Below are 16,877 nucleotides of genomic sequence, written 5' to 3'. Positions count from 1 at the left end.
GACGACGTAATATGAGTGCGTGAGAACACGACAAACACAATATCATTCACACACAATATCAACTTTGTATCCAAAAATATTCTCAATCTTAATAAATGTGGTTATGAAAACCGTATATGCGGAAAAGTCATGGTGTCGAAGCCTACAAGTTGGAAACTATTTTAAGGAAAGAAAAAATAATTTTGCTGCGATGAAGCACTCTGTGTAGACGATAAGCGTTGCATTGAAAAACAACAAGTTCTTTGTTCCACCGTGAGAAACGATAAGAACGACTGAAGAACACCTGCATACACAGAAATAATTGAAGTTCTTACCAAAAGGAAAAATAGCTATTCGTTTCTATGAGTAAAATAATAATTTCGTTGCATGAATAAAAGTTAAAAAGAAATATACTGGTCGTCCAAAAACATAGTTTTGTGGCCGGGCAGACGGTCACAACTTGTTATTCACATTTCTGATAAGTTTTAACTTATAACGATATGTGTACAGGTTATCCAAATTGTGAAATATTACTGGAGATATCTATTTTCACATTTCACACAAATATTTCCAAAATTTAACAAAAATTTGTCATTTATAAAATGATTTAGGAGTAACGACTAATACGACGCGTTTCTCGAGCCAAACTCCCCCCGCCCTTTCTGCGCATTACACCTTGTAGGCACTGTGAATGCGTATGGATGCACTGGTGAAATAAAGGATAGCTCCCACACAACACTTAACTTTTAAGTAATCTCTGTGCTAATAAAAGATGGTTAATTGAATAACATCTTATTGGGAACGTATTAATCATATTTAGGCACATAATTACATACGTAATAACTTTTTATTATAAAATATGCACATTATGACGTATAATCCACTTGTCTTCTGGCTTCGGAATTCAGCTTTAGGTAGGGGGGAGAAGGATGTTAAGCTAAGTTGATTTTTTTTTCCGTATTTGGTCGCACGAAAAGGAGAGTAGGTGGATGGATGCACACACACACACTTATAGAAATGTATGAACGAAGAAATTCGCAGCATCTCGGTTTCCAAGAATTTTTCTTCTGGTGCGCAGCAATTCCAAGAAATCCTCATCAAGCACGAGGGTTGATTAAAAAATATATAACGATAATGTTATATCATGTCCGTTCGATGACAGAAATTGGATTGAACGCTGTTGGTCTAATCTAGGTATATCACAACTTATCCAGTATAAACACCCGTTTTCACATATCCACAAGTATGTTTCATGCAGTTTTCTGGCAATTGCCAACCTGTGTTGTATTGACATTTTGCAAAGCGGTGTCTGAGTACTTTGTGACGCAGTTCTTACTCGTGGTTCTTCCTGATGTTGAAAATTCTGCTTTTGGGTTATCATATCATATTATCCAATGTCTCTGTGTGTGAAGATTGTCCTGTGTCATTGTTGTTCTAATGGTGTTAACATTGTAATAAGATTTCGAGCGGGCCTTACCAGTGGTCACTATTTCCGACCGATCATGTACCACCGCGGGGCGTGTCGGGCTTATTGTTGGATATTGAGACACATGCCTGCTTAGCTGATGATTAAACCATCTTGATTTTTTTTGCACCGCTTCACGTATGGTGTTCAACTGATAATGTTGAGAAGTACAGACTCCGTGTGGACAGCAATGTACTGGGATGAAACTGTGATTAAATGCGTGATTTAGAAGCACCAGTATAAGTCGACAAATTTTATCGTGGACAACCTTTGGTAAAATGAATTTAAAGCAAATCTCTTAGGAATATCAAAATTCTCTATATTTTTTTTATATAAATATATTGCGTAATGACGCAGTATGGCATAGGGTAGGGAACATCATATAGCAGGCCGTTCCTTTCAGTTACGCTACTCAACTTTCCTCTGTTTTATTTTTAATTGTAGGGAGATTTTTCCCCTTTTAGGTATATATGCCGTGGATGGATTTTTTTTTTTAGAGCCTGGCATCACTGATTGTATCTTGTACGCACAAACAGGCTCGCTTGATTACAACGAACACAAGAACATCGAATATATTAATACGTGGAGCGAGTGTTCATTCTTTAAGTGTTACAAACATGGCGTTGGCGGAGGAACGAGTGGTAGACTCTTTGATTTTAAGTTATCTTGAGGCTAAAGATAGTAACCTAGCTAAAGTTTTTCAGCAGAAAACAAAAGCGGTATGTATTAATTGTAATTTTGTCACAAAATATCCGAATATCTTTATGTTCGTTCTTTTTATGTAGCGTGTCTGATGTCTTAAGTCTTGGACAAGCGTACCACGTGGGAGAGCATGTTATTGATTCCTATTACTCCAGTGGATTTTATAAGAAAGTTTCTGCTGATACTCTACATTATTTACGTATGAGCATGTGAATACAAGTAAACTGTATAATTTGTGAGTTATATAGTTAAAGTTTGCTGTTGCGTATGATGTCAGTGCATACGTAATAGCGCCTGAGGGATGTGATAAATTCCACGCGGTCTTCAATGGAAAGCAAGACTGCAGCAGGATAATCTTTCTGAGTTACTAACAGTGTTGGGACGTAAAACTCAAAAATTTCGTTTTTCTATGATGTTAATGGAGATTTTAAGATCACATGTGTGTTAATATAGATATACATATGGGAACATTGACGAGCTTTTGACTCAAATTGGTAATAATAAATATAGCGTTAATTTGATAATAATGCGCACTCACTGGTATTAGCATGTTAGTACAGTGCACTGTTGCACGGAATTACATTATGGATACACAGTGATATTGGGAAGAAAAGTATTTACGAAGATACTTTCGGAATGTGTGACAGAAAGGATATTTTTTCGCGTTGGGGACCGGCTTTTTCACCTACTTTTTTGCTATATTCTCAGATATGGTCGTTTTATGATTGTATACGTTAAATTAGGTTGGGTTTGTTAATATTTAGTTCGCACAGTATTGCTGAGCTAGCGTTAGGGAGTGAAGGTGATTTAGAGCCCCACAGGGCCCGTTATTTTGTATTCCTTTCAAATAGTTTACTTTCTTTCCCCACGTAAGTCACTTCCACTTACCTTTCGGGATTGTACAGGTCCCCTACGATATTTTGTTGAGTAATTGAACATCGAAGGGAAGGTTCTAGAACACAGGTCTCCAGAAATAGGTTAATAACTAGGTTGGTACTTTTCTGTACCCAAGTTATTTAATTCACAGAGTATTGCTGAGCGAGAGTTAGCGAGTGGAGGCGGATTAGATCCCCGCAGGGTACGTTGTTTTCTGTCTTTATTACAGCTAAGTGGGAAGGGGGTCCTGTGTTCTAGAACCTTTCGAACATCGAAACAGGAATATCAAATAACTTCTTCTGTAAAACGTCCTGTTTTTTTTTTTTTTTACTAATTTTGGCCCACCGTCTCGAAACTGTTACCGTACGTTCAATTCGCGGTGAGATCTTATGTCGTCCAGTTTTTATGTTAAGCTGTAGATCCAAGTCTCTCTCAGCGTCATTGCTGTATGGGACGTCTCTTATCGAAGCAACCAAATTAATGGGATGAAATTTTAGTTTAACGTCCCACAGAAATGTCCCTAAAGGAAACTGATGGTTAATGACAGGTAATCCCCACCATTTTCTGCGCTTGAGGTTATCGTAATGAATCCATTTTTCGTCCCCAATCACAATACGTTGTAGGAATCTCTTTGTCTTTGCGTTTCAAGCAGCTGTTTATAATATAGGCAAACGCCGTTCAGCATCTATTGCAGGGTGTCTATCGGTCACGAAAAAGTCACGAAATCAGAAAACGGTCATGAAGGTCACGATTTTTTTTTTTTTAAACTACAAATGTAAGTACAGATTGGAAAACTGTTCTATAAAACGTCAAAATTCACCATCAAACACCTGCCGGTTTTAGACTTACCAAATCGCAAGCAAAGTACGTTTCTATCACATGGATGAAATTTCGGTCTAATTCGCTCTTGAAATTGTTAGGAAATTTTATGATTTGGTAAAGAAAAGGTCACGAAATTTCATTTTGGAATTTTAGTAGACACCCTGTATTGGCTTCAACTCATAGAGCACCTGATTCCCTTGTTCTTCTTAAAGAATTTCCGTTAAGTGATTTGCGTACTAAAGATTGCCGGTATTCAACAAAAATTTGGAAAGGCCTTAGTCTACTGAAGGAAATCTTAGTTCAGAGTATGAAGTGTAATATTGCAATCTTCGCACGGAGCGGCACAATCCTTTTTATACAAGGTCTGCTTCAGTTTTAGACATACATTGGAAGAATGACTATATATATATATATATATATATATATATATATATATATATATAAATATGGAGCACACATTCAAAAATGCAATATTGAAGCTCTTCCAATCGGAGACTGTAACAGCTTTACCCCAGTAGGCAAATCTTAATTCAGTGCAACACTATCTCGATTAGTGTATGACACCCTGACTAACGTGCCAGGTCAATACAATGTATGTATTGTCATACCATAGACAATAGTAGGTTTCCATATTACGTTGTTCTTTTTATTTTTTATAATTCTTTTTTCAAAATTATATATTTTTTTTCACTAATGGTGGTAACACTTATGTTTTGTATTATGTTTTCTTTACAGTCACCTCTAACAAAAGGATCGCCAACTATTGTTGATGTAGTCAAACATTTTAACAGGTAAGCGTGCTTGATGTACATTAATTTTATTCTTTAAAAAATGTTGCTCCCAACGTAGGTAGGTGGGATTAACAAGCCAATAGAGCGTTGATAGCGGTCGTTTTTTTCTGTCTTGAACATTGTGTTCATGAGATTATTTACTTTAATTAGTTATTAGTCTTCTTTAGCCCAAAGGATATATCCATGGGACATTAAAAGCTGTTTTTTTGAAATTCTCAAGATTAGAATGAGTGTAAGCTTAGTGCGGCGTTATCCGTAGTGGGAGGAAAGCATACTTCTAAGATAATAGGGATGATTAAACGTGTTACCAATACAGATCAGTGCAGTCTCTTACTGAATTGGCCTTGTACCTTTCATAAATGTTTAACAAATCTTTTATTTTAAATGCAAATGCAAGAGCTGCCATCCCACATTACTAGTTAAGTTGTTTTAGAATGAGCTTTGGAAGTGTAAATAGTTCTTATTGTATTTAAAACCTGGTTTGTATTAAATATATTACTTTAGTCATATATTGCTGTTTCTTAGTTTCATTGCATTTTTTTTTCTTTCTTTCTTCCAGTACGTCACCTCTTAGAAAAAGACTCTCTCTTGATACATCAAAACTTTCTAAGAAGGCGAAGAAAGGTTCATCTGATTCAAGTTCAGGTAAGGTGTTAATTAGTTATACGGTAGCGCGTCATTCCAGGTCATGTACCCCATGCAGCTGTTAGGACCAACTAGTTAAGAACACATTTAAAATTTTTCTTCTCTAGCTCGTATAGTTCCGGAAATACAGGTTATCAAAATTTATATTGTTTCCTAGTGCCTCTCTGAGTAAGAGGGGAAACATCTTAAGTCAGTGACCAATGAATTTATCCGCTTAAAATTTTTACCAAATACTAACTAGAGCATATAGCTTATAAGGGAAACATTTCATCAATCTTGAGTATTTGAGAGGATAAAGAAAAAGAAAAAATGTTCAGCATGAAGTTTGTCACCAAAACGTATGAGAGTTGTTTTGAAATGCCTAGTCTCTTGCTGAACGACTTATATAGAGGACGTGTCTGTACTTAAAAGATACGGTCCAAATCCGAATTTCTCTAAAAGAAAATGTGCCTTGCAGGTGGTTGAAATATGGACATTTATATACTGTATCAATTTCTATATAATTCATTGAACCGCCTTTGATATGTCTCATAGTTTTCAAAAATTGATTCTTAGCATTTTCTGCACCGTAGAACTTCGAAACGGAATGTTTTTGACCCATGTTCATGTAGAATTTGTTCTCGTTTTTCGTGAGTACTTCACCTGCTAATTTTCTTTCTACGACACTTTATTTTCACAATAATTTCTTTTTATTTAATAAAGTATATAGTTTGATAAGGAAATTGTGAGTAAAGTGGCTTAGAGAAGTGCCAGACTGCAAATTTTCAGCGTAAATGCTTTATCTGCAGTTCCCTTCAAGTAATATGGATAAAAAGAATTTTTTCTAGTGTGATTTTTTTTTCTCGCCTGTTGTACAGCGGGGGACACTTCTAAATGGTACACCTTAGCCGTAAATCTCCATATGGCTGTACCATTTAGAAGTGTCCCCCGCTGTACAAAAGAAATATATTGATCTGATCGAAGTTAGCGCAAGAATGTGTACTTTCTTGATTAGACTAGCGATCGCTTGCATCACTTACGGTTGTCTGTCCTGGTGATTCCTTAAGATGATTCTAGTATTATTAAGCGTAGTTTCTCTTTGAATAAGGAGTACCATGTCTGGATGACACACGAAGTCTAGTTCTACAGAGTGGTACATGATGCTGTCACATTACACGGCCGTTTTTCAGTCAGTTTCCATCCCGAAACAACTAATTTATGCAGCAAGAAATGCGAATATCAGCTGGAAAGAAGCTCTCCAGCAGGGTTGGCGGGTTTAAACCAGCTGGTTTTTTCAAAAAAACCAACTGGTTTAAACCAAAAAAAAAAAAAAAAAAAAATCGTAAAAGTGTAAGTGTTTGTAAAATCTTGATGAACACACATTTGTGGGTTATCACGTTTCACTCCCGTATATTATTCGTATTCAGACGTAAATTCCCCATTCATTACTCAAAAAGATTATACTACAAAAGCAATGTTTACTATTGATAAAATACATCGAAATGTTGTACCTTTTATTTGTGTGTGTGTGTGTGGGGGTGTCTTACAGACCCCACGAGAGGCATTTAGTGAAGTAAGAAGTATCTTTGGTATCTATTTATGTATAAATGAGTCTGAGCCAAAGTGGACTCAAATAATTCGTATCTTTATTCACTTTTCTTATTTATATGCAGATTAAGTCGGTGTATTTCTTTAATTTGGACCAATAAAAGTCGTTGTTAACTAACTTGAACTAAATTAGTTCTTCTGTACTCCGTAGTACTTTGAAATTGTTCATATGTAATTCTGTGTAATGGTTTCACTTGTGCAACTGTTTATCTTTTTGTCCTTCTGAAATGACTCTTGACAGTTATATTAAGAAGCATGTAAAGATCAGTACAACGTATTTTTTATTTTTATCAGGATTCCTTCGTGAGTGAGTCGGCAGACGTATCGCATTTGTGGCCAATTAGTCCTGGTTCTGAGTTCAAATGGAGGACAATTTCTCTCGGATGTAACTCGAGAAGCGGTTTTTATTCCGCTTTAAGGTTATGTGACCCCTTACAGCATAACCCGGTTGTTGCATAATATCAAGGCGAAACAAACTTATTTCTGTCCATATATGGTATGAATATATAGAGCAAATTATTTAAACCATAAAAGCCTGGTTTAAACCAAAAAAAAAAAAACGTTTTTTTGTTTTTTTAATAAAAACCATGGTTTTTGCCAACCCTGCTCTCCAGAGAAAGAACTTAAAAATTGAAGCGGAGGAAAATGGTTTGAAAGGAAGCAAGCTACTGGAGGACTGTGGGAGGAGAGAAAGATAATAAAAAAAAAAAAAAAAACGAAACACGAGCAAAAAAAAAAAAAGATTTGAAGGAAACACGCCAATAAGACAGTTGATCGTAAGCGATGTAACTCAGCAGTTTCTAGTATTATAATCTAGTCAGTGTAGTCTTATAATTTCCCATTCGGAAATTTTGCATCTGTAAATATTTATACCTTACAAAAAAAATTTTTCCCCTGTTATGTATATGATCTGTTTTGTTACTTACTCTTATGTAATTAGAACAAGAGAGCAGTTGTTTTAAAAATAAGGATGGATAGGGATGGCTACCGTATGGGGAAAGAGTTCATCAAAACTATTTCGAATTTACTTGTAGTTTGTTGTGATTGTCCCGTATATTCAACAATAGTGATACTGTTAACGTCCAATGCATCTATGAAAGTAAACGTATTTTCTAAACTACTTTGTACTTGTAGGTGATTAATGGGCAACACAGCGTTTATTTGATTCGCTAAAATGCAATTTGGAAATTTTTGTCTTGGTCGGGAAAACTTGAGTTTTTTTTTTTTCTTTCTTTCTTTCTTCAAAATAGGAGACATCGTATGAATCACATAGTGCCTACATAAATGCAAAACAGAGAACAGTGCTTGGTAATTATTTCATTTTGTGAATGTTAAATTCACAAAGTTAGCTTTTTAAAATAAATTTTCCTGTTTGAAAATTAAACATGTTCGATAAAAATACTCATAATTAAATATTACGTAGTAGGAACACTTGACTCGCAAGTGACATAAAGCAATAGTTTCGGTGCTAGCTACTAAAAGTAGTAGCAGATAAGTCAAAAACATGCATACTAGAGATGCAAAAAAGCCGGCTTTTTTGGGAAAAAGACGAGAATTTTGGAAATTCTTTTTTTTTTTATTATTTTCATGATATATTCCAGGGTGGATTGATTTAAATCACGATTTTAATCAAGATTTAAATCACTTGATTTTTTTAATAAAAATCGTTGATTTAAATCAAATTCCGAAATGAATTAATTTAAAGTGAAAGTAAGTAAAATCCCGTTTCTCTTCTGTTATTTCGATTATGGAAGATAATAATCATAATACAATGAGACTCAAATGTATGTAAGCACAGTATGAAAACTAGTATCATGTAGGGAACGATCAGGGAAAATCCCGTTTGAACGGGTTACGGGTGAATCCTGCTTTCTTCTCTTTGTAACACAAGGTTTTAAAATTTCTATTCCAACGGGGAAATCAGCATGGACATTTAAGATGAAAACTCTTTTGTCTACACGTCTTTGTTTGTTTCCAGATAATAGGGGCGTATTTAGAGGGGTCCGATCCCCTCTCCGAAACAAGAACAAAATTAGATTTTAAAATTTTAGGCGAAATTTATGTACTAAACACAAAGAAGTTCCTCGAGATCGTAATACGACAAATTTTGGATGCGTTAAAATATCGAATAATACTTTTGATAAAGTGGATACTTGACCCCATTGCAGAACATGCCGCGATCTGCGATGTGATCGCAAAGGTTTGCCGTGCCTGTGCAGGAAAAATTGTCAGAAAAAATAAAATAGCCAACAGAAAAGTATTAAAACGTGCCTGCTATGTATAGATGTCTTAAATGCACGGACAACTCGCATTTGAACTGTTTTTCACGTCACATAAAGCATATTTTTAACAATCATAAGTGTTTCTTCTTCTGGAACTGATCATCTTGATTTTTTTTATTTTGGAATTCCTGCAGAAAATTCCTACAGGGAATTCGTGTTATGATTCAGTTCAAAATCTCTTATCGTCGCGAATTGTGTCGAGGAATTTGAAGCTTTAAAATATATAAAACGATAATTATGCCTGTTGTGCTGTATGGTTGTGAAACATGGTCGCTTACGCTGAGGGAAGAACGCAGACAAAGTAATTGAGAATAAAATCCTGAAACGAATATTCGGAACCAAAAGGAACGGAAATGAGGAATGGCGAAAACTTCATGATGAGGAACTGCATAATTTATACCATTTACCAAACATTGTTGGGGTCATCAAATCTTGGAGGCCCAGGTGGGCAGGACATGTAGCTAGAATGGAAGAAAGTAGGAACGCTTTCAAAGTTTTAACTGGAAGTCCAATCCGAAAACGACCATTAGGAAGCCTAGGCGCAGATGGGAGGACAATATTAAGTTGCATCTCGCAGAAATAGGAATACAAAGTAAAAACTGGATCCAGTTGACTAAGGATAGCAGTCAGTGGAGAGCTTTTGTGAACATGGCATTGAACTTCCGGGTTCCATAGGTCATAGAGTGAGTTAGTTAATTTTAGGCGAAATTTATGTACTTTATATGGATTTCGTGCCGCTAGCTAGTTCCAATTGTTTAAAAATATGCCCCTGCCAAATATCAGTAACTTTCGTGAAAAGAAAAGTGTCATGTTGATATACATTGCTGTACTTTTTCCTTAATGCTTAAGAAACATTGTTTGGGATTGAAATAGGTTAGTGATTGGGGATTAATTCAAAATTTAAACCCAATACTTTCACGTAAATGACATAATTAACATTTAATACTAATTCCTAATGTTTTTTCTTCAGTTCGCGACTTGTATTATAAGAAGAAAAAGATTTGATTTAAATCAAAAAAATCAACAAAAATGATTTTTTTTAAAAAAAATAATGATTTTTTTCCACCCTGATATATTCTATAGTTAGATAAGGATTCCATGACCTAAATGCCGCATTTCGCTCTGAAATTCACCATCAAGATGGATGGAGCACATGTTTTACGAATTGAAGTTAACATGAAGAATGTAGTATTTGAGGGCAATTTTAGAGGCTATTTAACTTTATTTTAACTTTTGAGTTATCGACATTATTTTTTTCTTCTCTTAGATCATTTTAGTTTGTCATCCGTGTTTCATTTCTAAGAGCTTAGTACTCTAGCTTCTAGCGAAAAAGTAAAACTTACGTTTTTCTATATATCCGTCAAACCGTACGTTTTTTTCAATATATACGTCAAACCGTACTTCCACATTTGTTATACTGTAGCTGTGCAATGATTTAGCAATCATTTTCCGGATACAACCTTGAATATCAATTTATACAAATAATCAGTAGCGGATTTAGAAAAGTACTTTGGGAGGGGTTTCTCTGATTTTCATTTTCTAAAAAGTCCTATAATTTTAATTGGGAGGTGCTTGAAGTTTGAGTACAGGCATAACTAATATTTCATTTCGTTTATATGCTTAGCAATAATCTTCCGGATATAACTTTGAAGATCATTTTATACTGAGAATCATTGCGGGATTTAGAAAAGTATTTTGGGAGGAGTTTCTCTTACTAATGTTTAGTTTTTCTAAACATTTTTTTTTTTTTTTTTTTTTTTTTGACGGGAGTAAAGGCATAACTAATAGATATTTCGTTTGTTTTATACATTTCGTAACTTGGGGAACAGGTTTCAGTCCAAAAGACCTCCCTCTAACCTTCGCAAAACTGTCACTGCTGGTAATTAGTAATAATAACGATTTAAAAACAATAAGAAAGGAAGTCGGACAACTCACAGTACACGCACTATTTCTACATTCACAGATGGAATGAAGAAAAGCTTTGTCAGAATGGTCGAATGCTGCGTTGAATCCTGGACTTCCTGATAGAAGCGCAAAAGCTAACCACTCAGTCATGTTGGTTGTGCAGTTATATTTAGCTTAACTTAAATATATTCCGTAGTCCTTTTTTTGGGGGGGGGGGGGGGAAGGAGTTCCGTAATATTTTTAATCCCTCTTGTTAAAAATTCAGAAAACTTGAGGATTGGGTAAACTGATAGTTTTTATATAAAACTTAACTGTAGAATTTCAAGAATATATAGAACCAAAAGCTCTAATGTGCAACCTTTGAGTGTATCATATAAATCTATGTATTTCTCTTGTTTTATTTTGTTTCAAAAAGAGGGTATGGAGTATTTTGAAGTAAAAATACTACATACAATTTTGCTAGTTAGTTGTTTTTTTTAAAGAAGTGCTTACTTTTATGGTTGGCTGGTTTACATCAGCTTTTTAAATAACTGGTTTAAACCAAAATTCTCGATCGAACCACAACCCTTCTTTCATGCGTAAACCAAGTAGCGGTTCGGTTGTCACTTTAAGCGGAAGTCTTCTTGATAACCTCGGTATTAAGTAAGGATAACCTCTAATTTCTTAAAATGGGTTACCATGTTCTTGCCTCATACCCTTCATATGTTGAATTCCCCTTGTTAAAAATTTAGAAACCTTGAGGACTGGGTAAACCATGATGGTCATTATATAAAACTTGACTGTAGAATTTCAAGAATATACAGAACTACCCAAAACAAAGCTCTAGATATGCGACCTTTTATGATATGTTAGCTCTAGATATGTTTTATTTTAATTTTATTTTGTTTTAAAAAAAGTATGGAACATTTTGAAGTGAAAATACTACATACAATTTTGCTAGTTATTTGTGTATTTTTTTTTTTTTTTTTAAAGAAAGTATTTACTTTCAGGATTGGCTGGTATACAGCAGCTGGTTTAAAAAAAATGGTTCAAACCAAAAAAATAAGAACGAAAAATGTGAATTGTGTGAACTTCATGGTGACGTTTCCAAATATCAAACCATCTGCATTAGTTTTATCTCCTTTTCACCTTTTAATCAAGGTGTCTCATGTTCAATTCTTGGTCGAACAAACCAAGTAGCGGTTCGGATGTCACTTTTAAGCTAGTCTTCTCCTTGATAACCTCGGTATTACGTAAGGATCTTAAGCCTAAATATACGAAACGAAACCAAATTGTATATTTCTGCTTGCCTGAATGCATGTTGTTTTATAAAGAAGCTAGGGTTGCTTTAATATAGATAGAAATTGGCAAATTTTATCGACTGCCTACGTAGCTTCCAACATTAGCTTGGATTGGACTTTCAATGATATCTACATACTAAATTTGTAATTTAATACCTCAGTTTTAGCGTACTGATTGATACATTGACCTTAAATTTTACATGCAAAACAATGACAGGATTTTTCCGTTATTGTTTTACATTTAAACTAATGGGGGGGATTTTCCCGATGGCTAAGGCGGAAAAGTTTCCCAATTTCAGAAATTTACTGACCGGATTTCTTTAAGCTTATGTGACCCCTTCCAGCATAATCCTGTTGTTGCATAATAACACCAAGGTGAAACAAACTTGTTTCTGTCAATATGTATTATAAATACATACAGCAAAATACTTAAACCCAAAATCCCGGTTTAAACAAAAAAAACTGGTTTAACCCTTCCCCTAAAAAAGGGTTTTTGGCTTTTTCAAAAACAACCATGGTTCTTGCCAACCCTGCTTGCTTTTGTATATAAGAGGTTAAAAAATTCTTATATACATTGGTTAATCCTTTGGAATTCATAATGCAAATATGTTAAAAATATAAATTGTTTGAAATATCTTTTCGAAATTCATGGTTTATTTTCGAGGTTTTATATTATCGGCAACAACCACTAATTAAATGATTTTTTTGTGTTAGAGAAGCGAAACAAAGTCTATTCTATCAATATGAAGCAGAATTTTGAAAAAAGCCAAAAATTTCCCAAGCAGAATAGCTAAGCAGAAAAAAGTTTTTTCCAAACCAGTGAAAGAAAACTTTCGCGTACGTTGCCATAGAAACCGCCGTTTCTAGGGCAACAGGTCCTGTCACGGTTAGCCAAAATTGAAAGAATACGTTAAAAAAAAAAAAATTAACGAAGATAAAAAAGCTAATGTAATAGTTGGAGAGGAGTCGCTAAAATTAATTTTCTTTAATGAGGACGATTACGAAAGATCACTTACTGATTGAAATCCAGATTATTTTCCAATAGAGTAACTTCCAATAAACCTTTTGTTATTGTTAATTATTCCATATCGGACTCCCGAAGAAAACTCATCGAAACAACTTATTGACCGTGCCAATAGCGACTACTCTCAATCATGACTCCGTTTTCTTTCATTTAGAAATAGGAAAGAAAGGGAAGAAAGTAGAAGGGTAAAAGAAGGAGGTAGGTAAAGAAGAAAGAAAAGAAATAGGGTATTTTAATGAGAAACAGATTACTGGATAATTCCGGAAATATAGTAAAAGGTCGGGAAAGTCGTTGAGAGATGAATCATTCTAAATGTTATTAACAACTAATCAATTTTGGAATGCTTCGGAATAGACACATGTTCCCTCATACCACCCAGACCTAGCTCCAGGCACCACGATCATGGGGTTGCCCAGACCTAGACCTGGAAATGAGAAAAGTGAAATTTAATTCTTTGTAAAGTTATTCCAACCGGTGATTGATAACTATCCAGCATCTGAACTCTGTCCTCTAGGATCGACCACACATATGAATTAGCCAAGGAAAGAAAAAAAAAATCAAACTTATAAACTCAATATAAATTTATGTATCGTATCAATAAAAGTCTCAACTTCCTGGAAGAAAGATGTCGTATTTAGGCTTATCCTGCTATTTTTGCTTCACTCCTCGAGCCGATTTAAACCATTAGTGACGGTCCTTCATGACCTAGGTTATTTACCTTAACACATATATTAAAACATGACACATATATTACAGATGTTAATATGACAAATGATATCACTAAACTTACTTATATTAAATCTATCATGCATTCACACGCTCACTCACTCAGGACAGTGTATATATGTTTAAAGGAAACCAACTAACTACAAAGGTACAAATAGTTTATTACATTCATAGTGAAAAAAAAGGACAAAACAAATAATTATGAAGAAAATATTAAACGCACAAGTTCTTGGTTATATATTAATAGAGTACATAGTGTTATATTTTAGTAATTTTTTATATATTCAATCATATTGACAAATGGGAAAAAAAAAAATAATTACATGTATCATATCTTAGGCATGCTAAAGCAAAATGATGATTTGCGACATACGCAAAAGAAAAAAACTTATTTCACTAAAAAAAAATTTGACGAAGAGGAAAGAAAAAAAAACTTTTTGGTGTATTAGAACTTATATGAGTCTCTACCTCACGTCGAGACATTAAAATATTAATAATTTCGAGCGTCCAAATCACAACTCACGCACTAGTCGTAGTGTCCAAAACGCTTCGCTCCATTTAACTTAATTTGTGGTCATTTATATCTCTCTCTCTCTCTCTCTATATATATATATATATATATATATATATATATAGCTATTGGTTTACAAAACCATTCGTCGTCTATATTTGGTTTGTAACTGGTAACAGTTTATATCTGCAATCGCACACTGCTACGTCTATACCCATCTAGGGATTTCGAGAAAATAACTTTCACTAGAGGAAGTTTCTCCTCTTAGACGGTCTATTTCCAAATTTATTAATCGAATAATTTCAAGTTATTTATCCAACACTGGGACACTTCACGAGACCTTTCATTAGGATCACTTTCGTATATGTTTATACATGGTTCGGATTTTAAAAAAAAAAAAATGATCTTCCACAAGTGTACGGAGTATGATGGTTCAAATTGAGGATAAAAAAAAAAAAACTGGTCAAGTCACAGGATACACATGTAGGTGAGAAGGATTCAAGGTGCACTTTCCACAATGGTTTTAGGTTAATTGTCCAGGGATAATATTTGTTATGATGGGGGTTACGTTTAGACCTGCCGATATTTTTTCAATGCATGCCATTATATAATTACAGAGGTTATCACTTACATTGATTCAGAAGAAAAGGAAAATTACTTAAGTGCACGGCGGTATTCTTAACAAAATCTACATTCTTAAATTCGTCGGAAGACTTCTGGTAAACTATAGCAACCAATACACGTCTAGGGGGACAGACACGAGCGCTCTTACATATATTCATAATACATTTAATATCATACTTTTACTTTAACATCATATTCACATACTAATTACACATATATTTCGAAGTATTTATTTCTCTCTATATATATATATATATTTATAATAAATGCGCACACATTTAAATTAATCATCCCCAACAATAAAATTTTACAAGGTTGCAACATTGTCCAAGAAAACAAATGACTTCCAACATTACATTTGGAAACAAATTAAATTTTATCTGATACCGCGCGTCTATAAATTTTTAACTTTTATATAATCAATTCGTGTTTAAATCATGAAAAAAAAAAACTTTGTGAGGCAGGCACGTAACACAGAGCATTTCTAGATATAACTAGGTAAATCAAAATACAATTTCTGGGCCCAGGTTAACTACAAAGTAATTGAAAACCAAAACAGAAAGGAAAGTGACCAACGGATTAAAAAAAAACTTAAGAGGAACGACGGTGAAAGAACGTAATCGAAGTGTCGTCAAATACTAAGTCTTTGTTCATTTCAGCGATAGGTCAAAATGTGATGGAGGACCCAATCATTATCTACTCCATTCATGAATCGTGTCTTGCAACGTCTCAGCTGGTAATTTCAGATCAGAGTTGTACGTTAAATAAATCGTAAGTAACAAGTTCAAAATCTTGGGGGGGGGGGGGGAAGGTTGAAAAAATTAAAAAAAAACTTGAAGAAATGAAGACAGAGAGAGAGATAGAGAAGAAGGAAGACGAAGAATAGGGGCGCCAAAGACTTAAGTGAGAAATAACTAACGCTACAAAGTTAGAAGTCGAATTTCGCTCTCAACAAAATCCATAGCCAAAATATTCTTAACATGCCAAAAGGGTTGTCTACTCAAATACGTAGACTCAAGGGGCGTCCTGCTGCCAAGGATGCAAGTTCTGTGTCCATCAGATCCCAATCCCACAAGAGTTGGCTTGTAAGATTGAAATCCGATCCCCGTATCCGGCCCAGACCAGCAGGATAAAAGGAGAGGGGGAAAGGGACCAGGTAACTGCGTCCCCAATTTTGAAATCTCTAAGAAAAAAAAATATTCGACCCCTTAGAAAAACTAAGAAGGTTCGAGGACAGTAATGAAACTAGAATAGAAGTATTATCTAAGATATCCCTAACTAATGATTTGCCGAAATAAAAGAAAATTAAATAAACTGAATTTTGGATCGGTGATTTCTATGCCAAACTTCACCGATAGCTACCCCGCGCAGACACGCCACAGTCTGGGATGTCGTTAATTTCCCTCGTCTAATTAAACTAAGAAAAGAAATGAAAATACTTAAAGGGACTAGGGGTCGACATCCGGGTACGCGAAAATAAATTTCAATAACTAATTGTTTTGATTCTGTACCCAGTCAGAGCTGTCGCCTCCATGAACATTGTAAGCTAGCCTGAGTAGGTAACGTGAAGGAAAAAAAAATCTCACGGAGTGGTACATTCTATTTTTAAAACCGACCAGAAGATATGATTCACTACAGCCCTGTTGTCTAACTACTAT

The 16,877-nt window shown here is 34.6% G+C and overlaps 1 protein-coding gene across 4 annotated transcripts in view; it reads left to right on the top strand.

Annotated features, from left to right (window-relative positions):
* Positions 1-1,994: 1,994 nt before the first annotated feature.
* Positions 1,995-16,877, top strand: part of Nopp140 (nucleolar and coiled-body phosphoprotein 1) — a 48,788-nt gene continuing 33,905 nt past the window's right edge. For 2 of the 4 annotated variants that reach the window (XM_081759831.1, XM_081759830.1), the window contains exons 1-3: positions 1,995-2,163; positions 4,580-4,635; positions 5,195-5,280. In XM_081759831.1, coding sequence (XP_081615957.1) covers positions 2,062-2,163; positions 4,580-4,635; positions 5,195-5,280 — 244 coding nt within the window. In that variant the 5' untranslated portion in view covers positions 1,995-2,061. The remainder of the gene's footprint in view (positions 2,164-4,579; positions 4,636-5,194; positions 5,281-16,877) is intronic. The other 2 variants (XM_081759827.1, XM_081759828.1) reach the window with 2 other exon arrangements.

Source organism: Thermobia domestica, chromosome 5 (assembly GCF_964235325.1).
Source record: "Thermobia domestica chromosome 5, izTheDome1.hap1.1, whole genome shotgun sequence".
Lineage (NCBI taxonomy): Eukaryota > Metazoa > Arthropoda > Insecta > Zygentoma > Lepismatidae > Thermobia > Thermobia domestica.
This window is presented reverse-complemented; position numbering and strand designations above follow the sequence as displayed.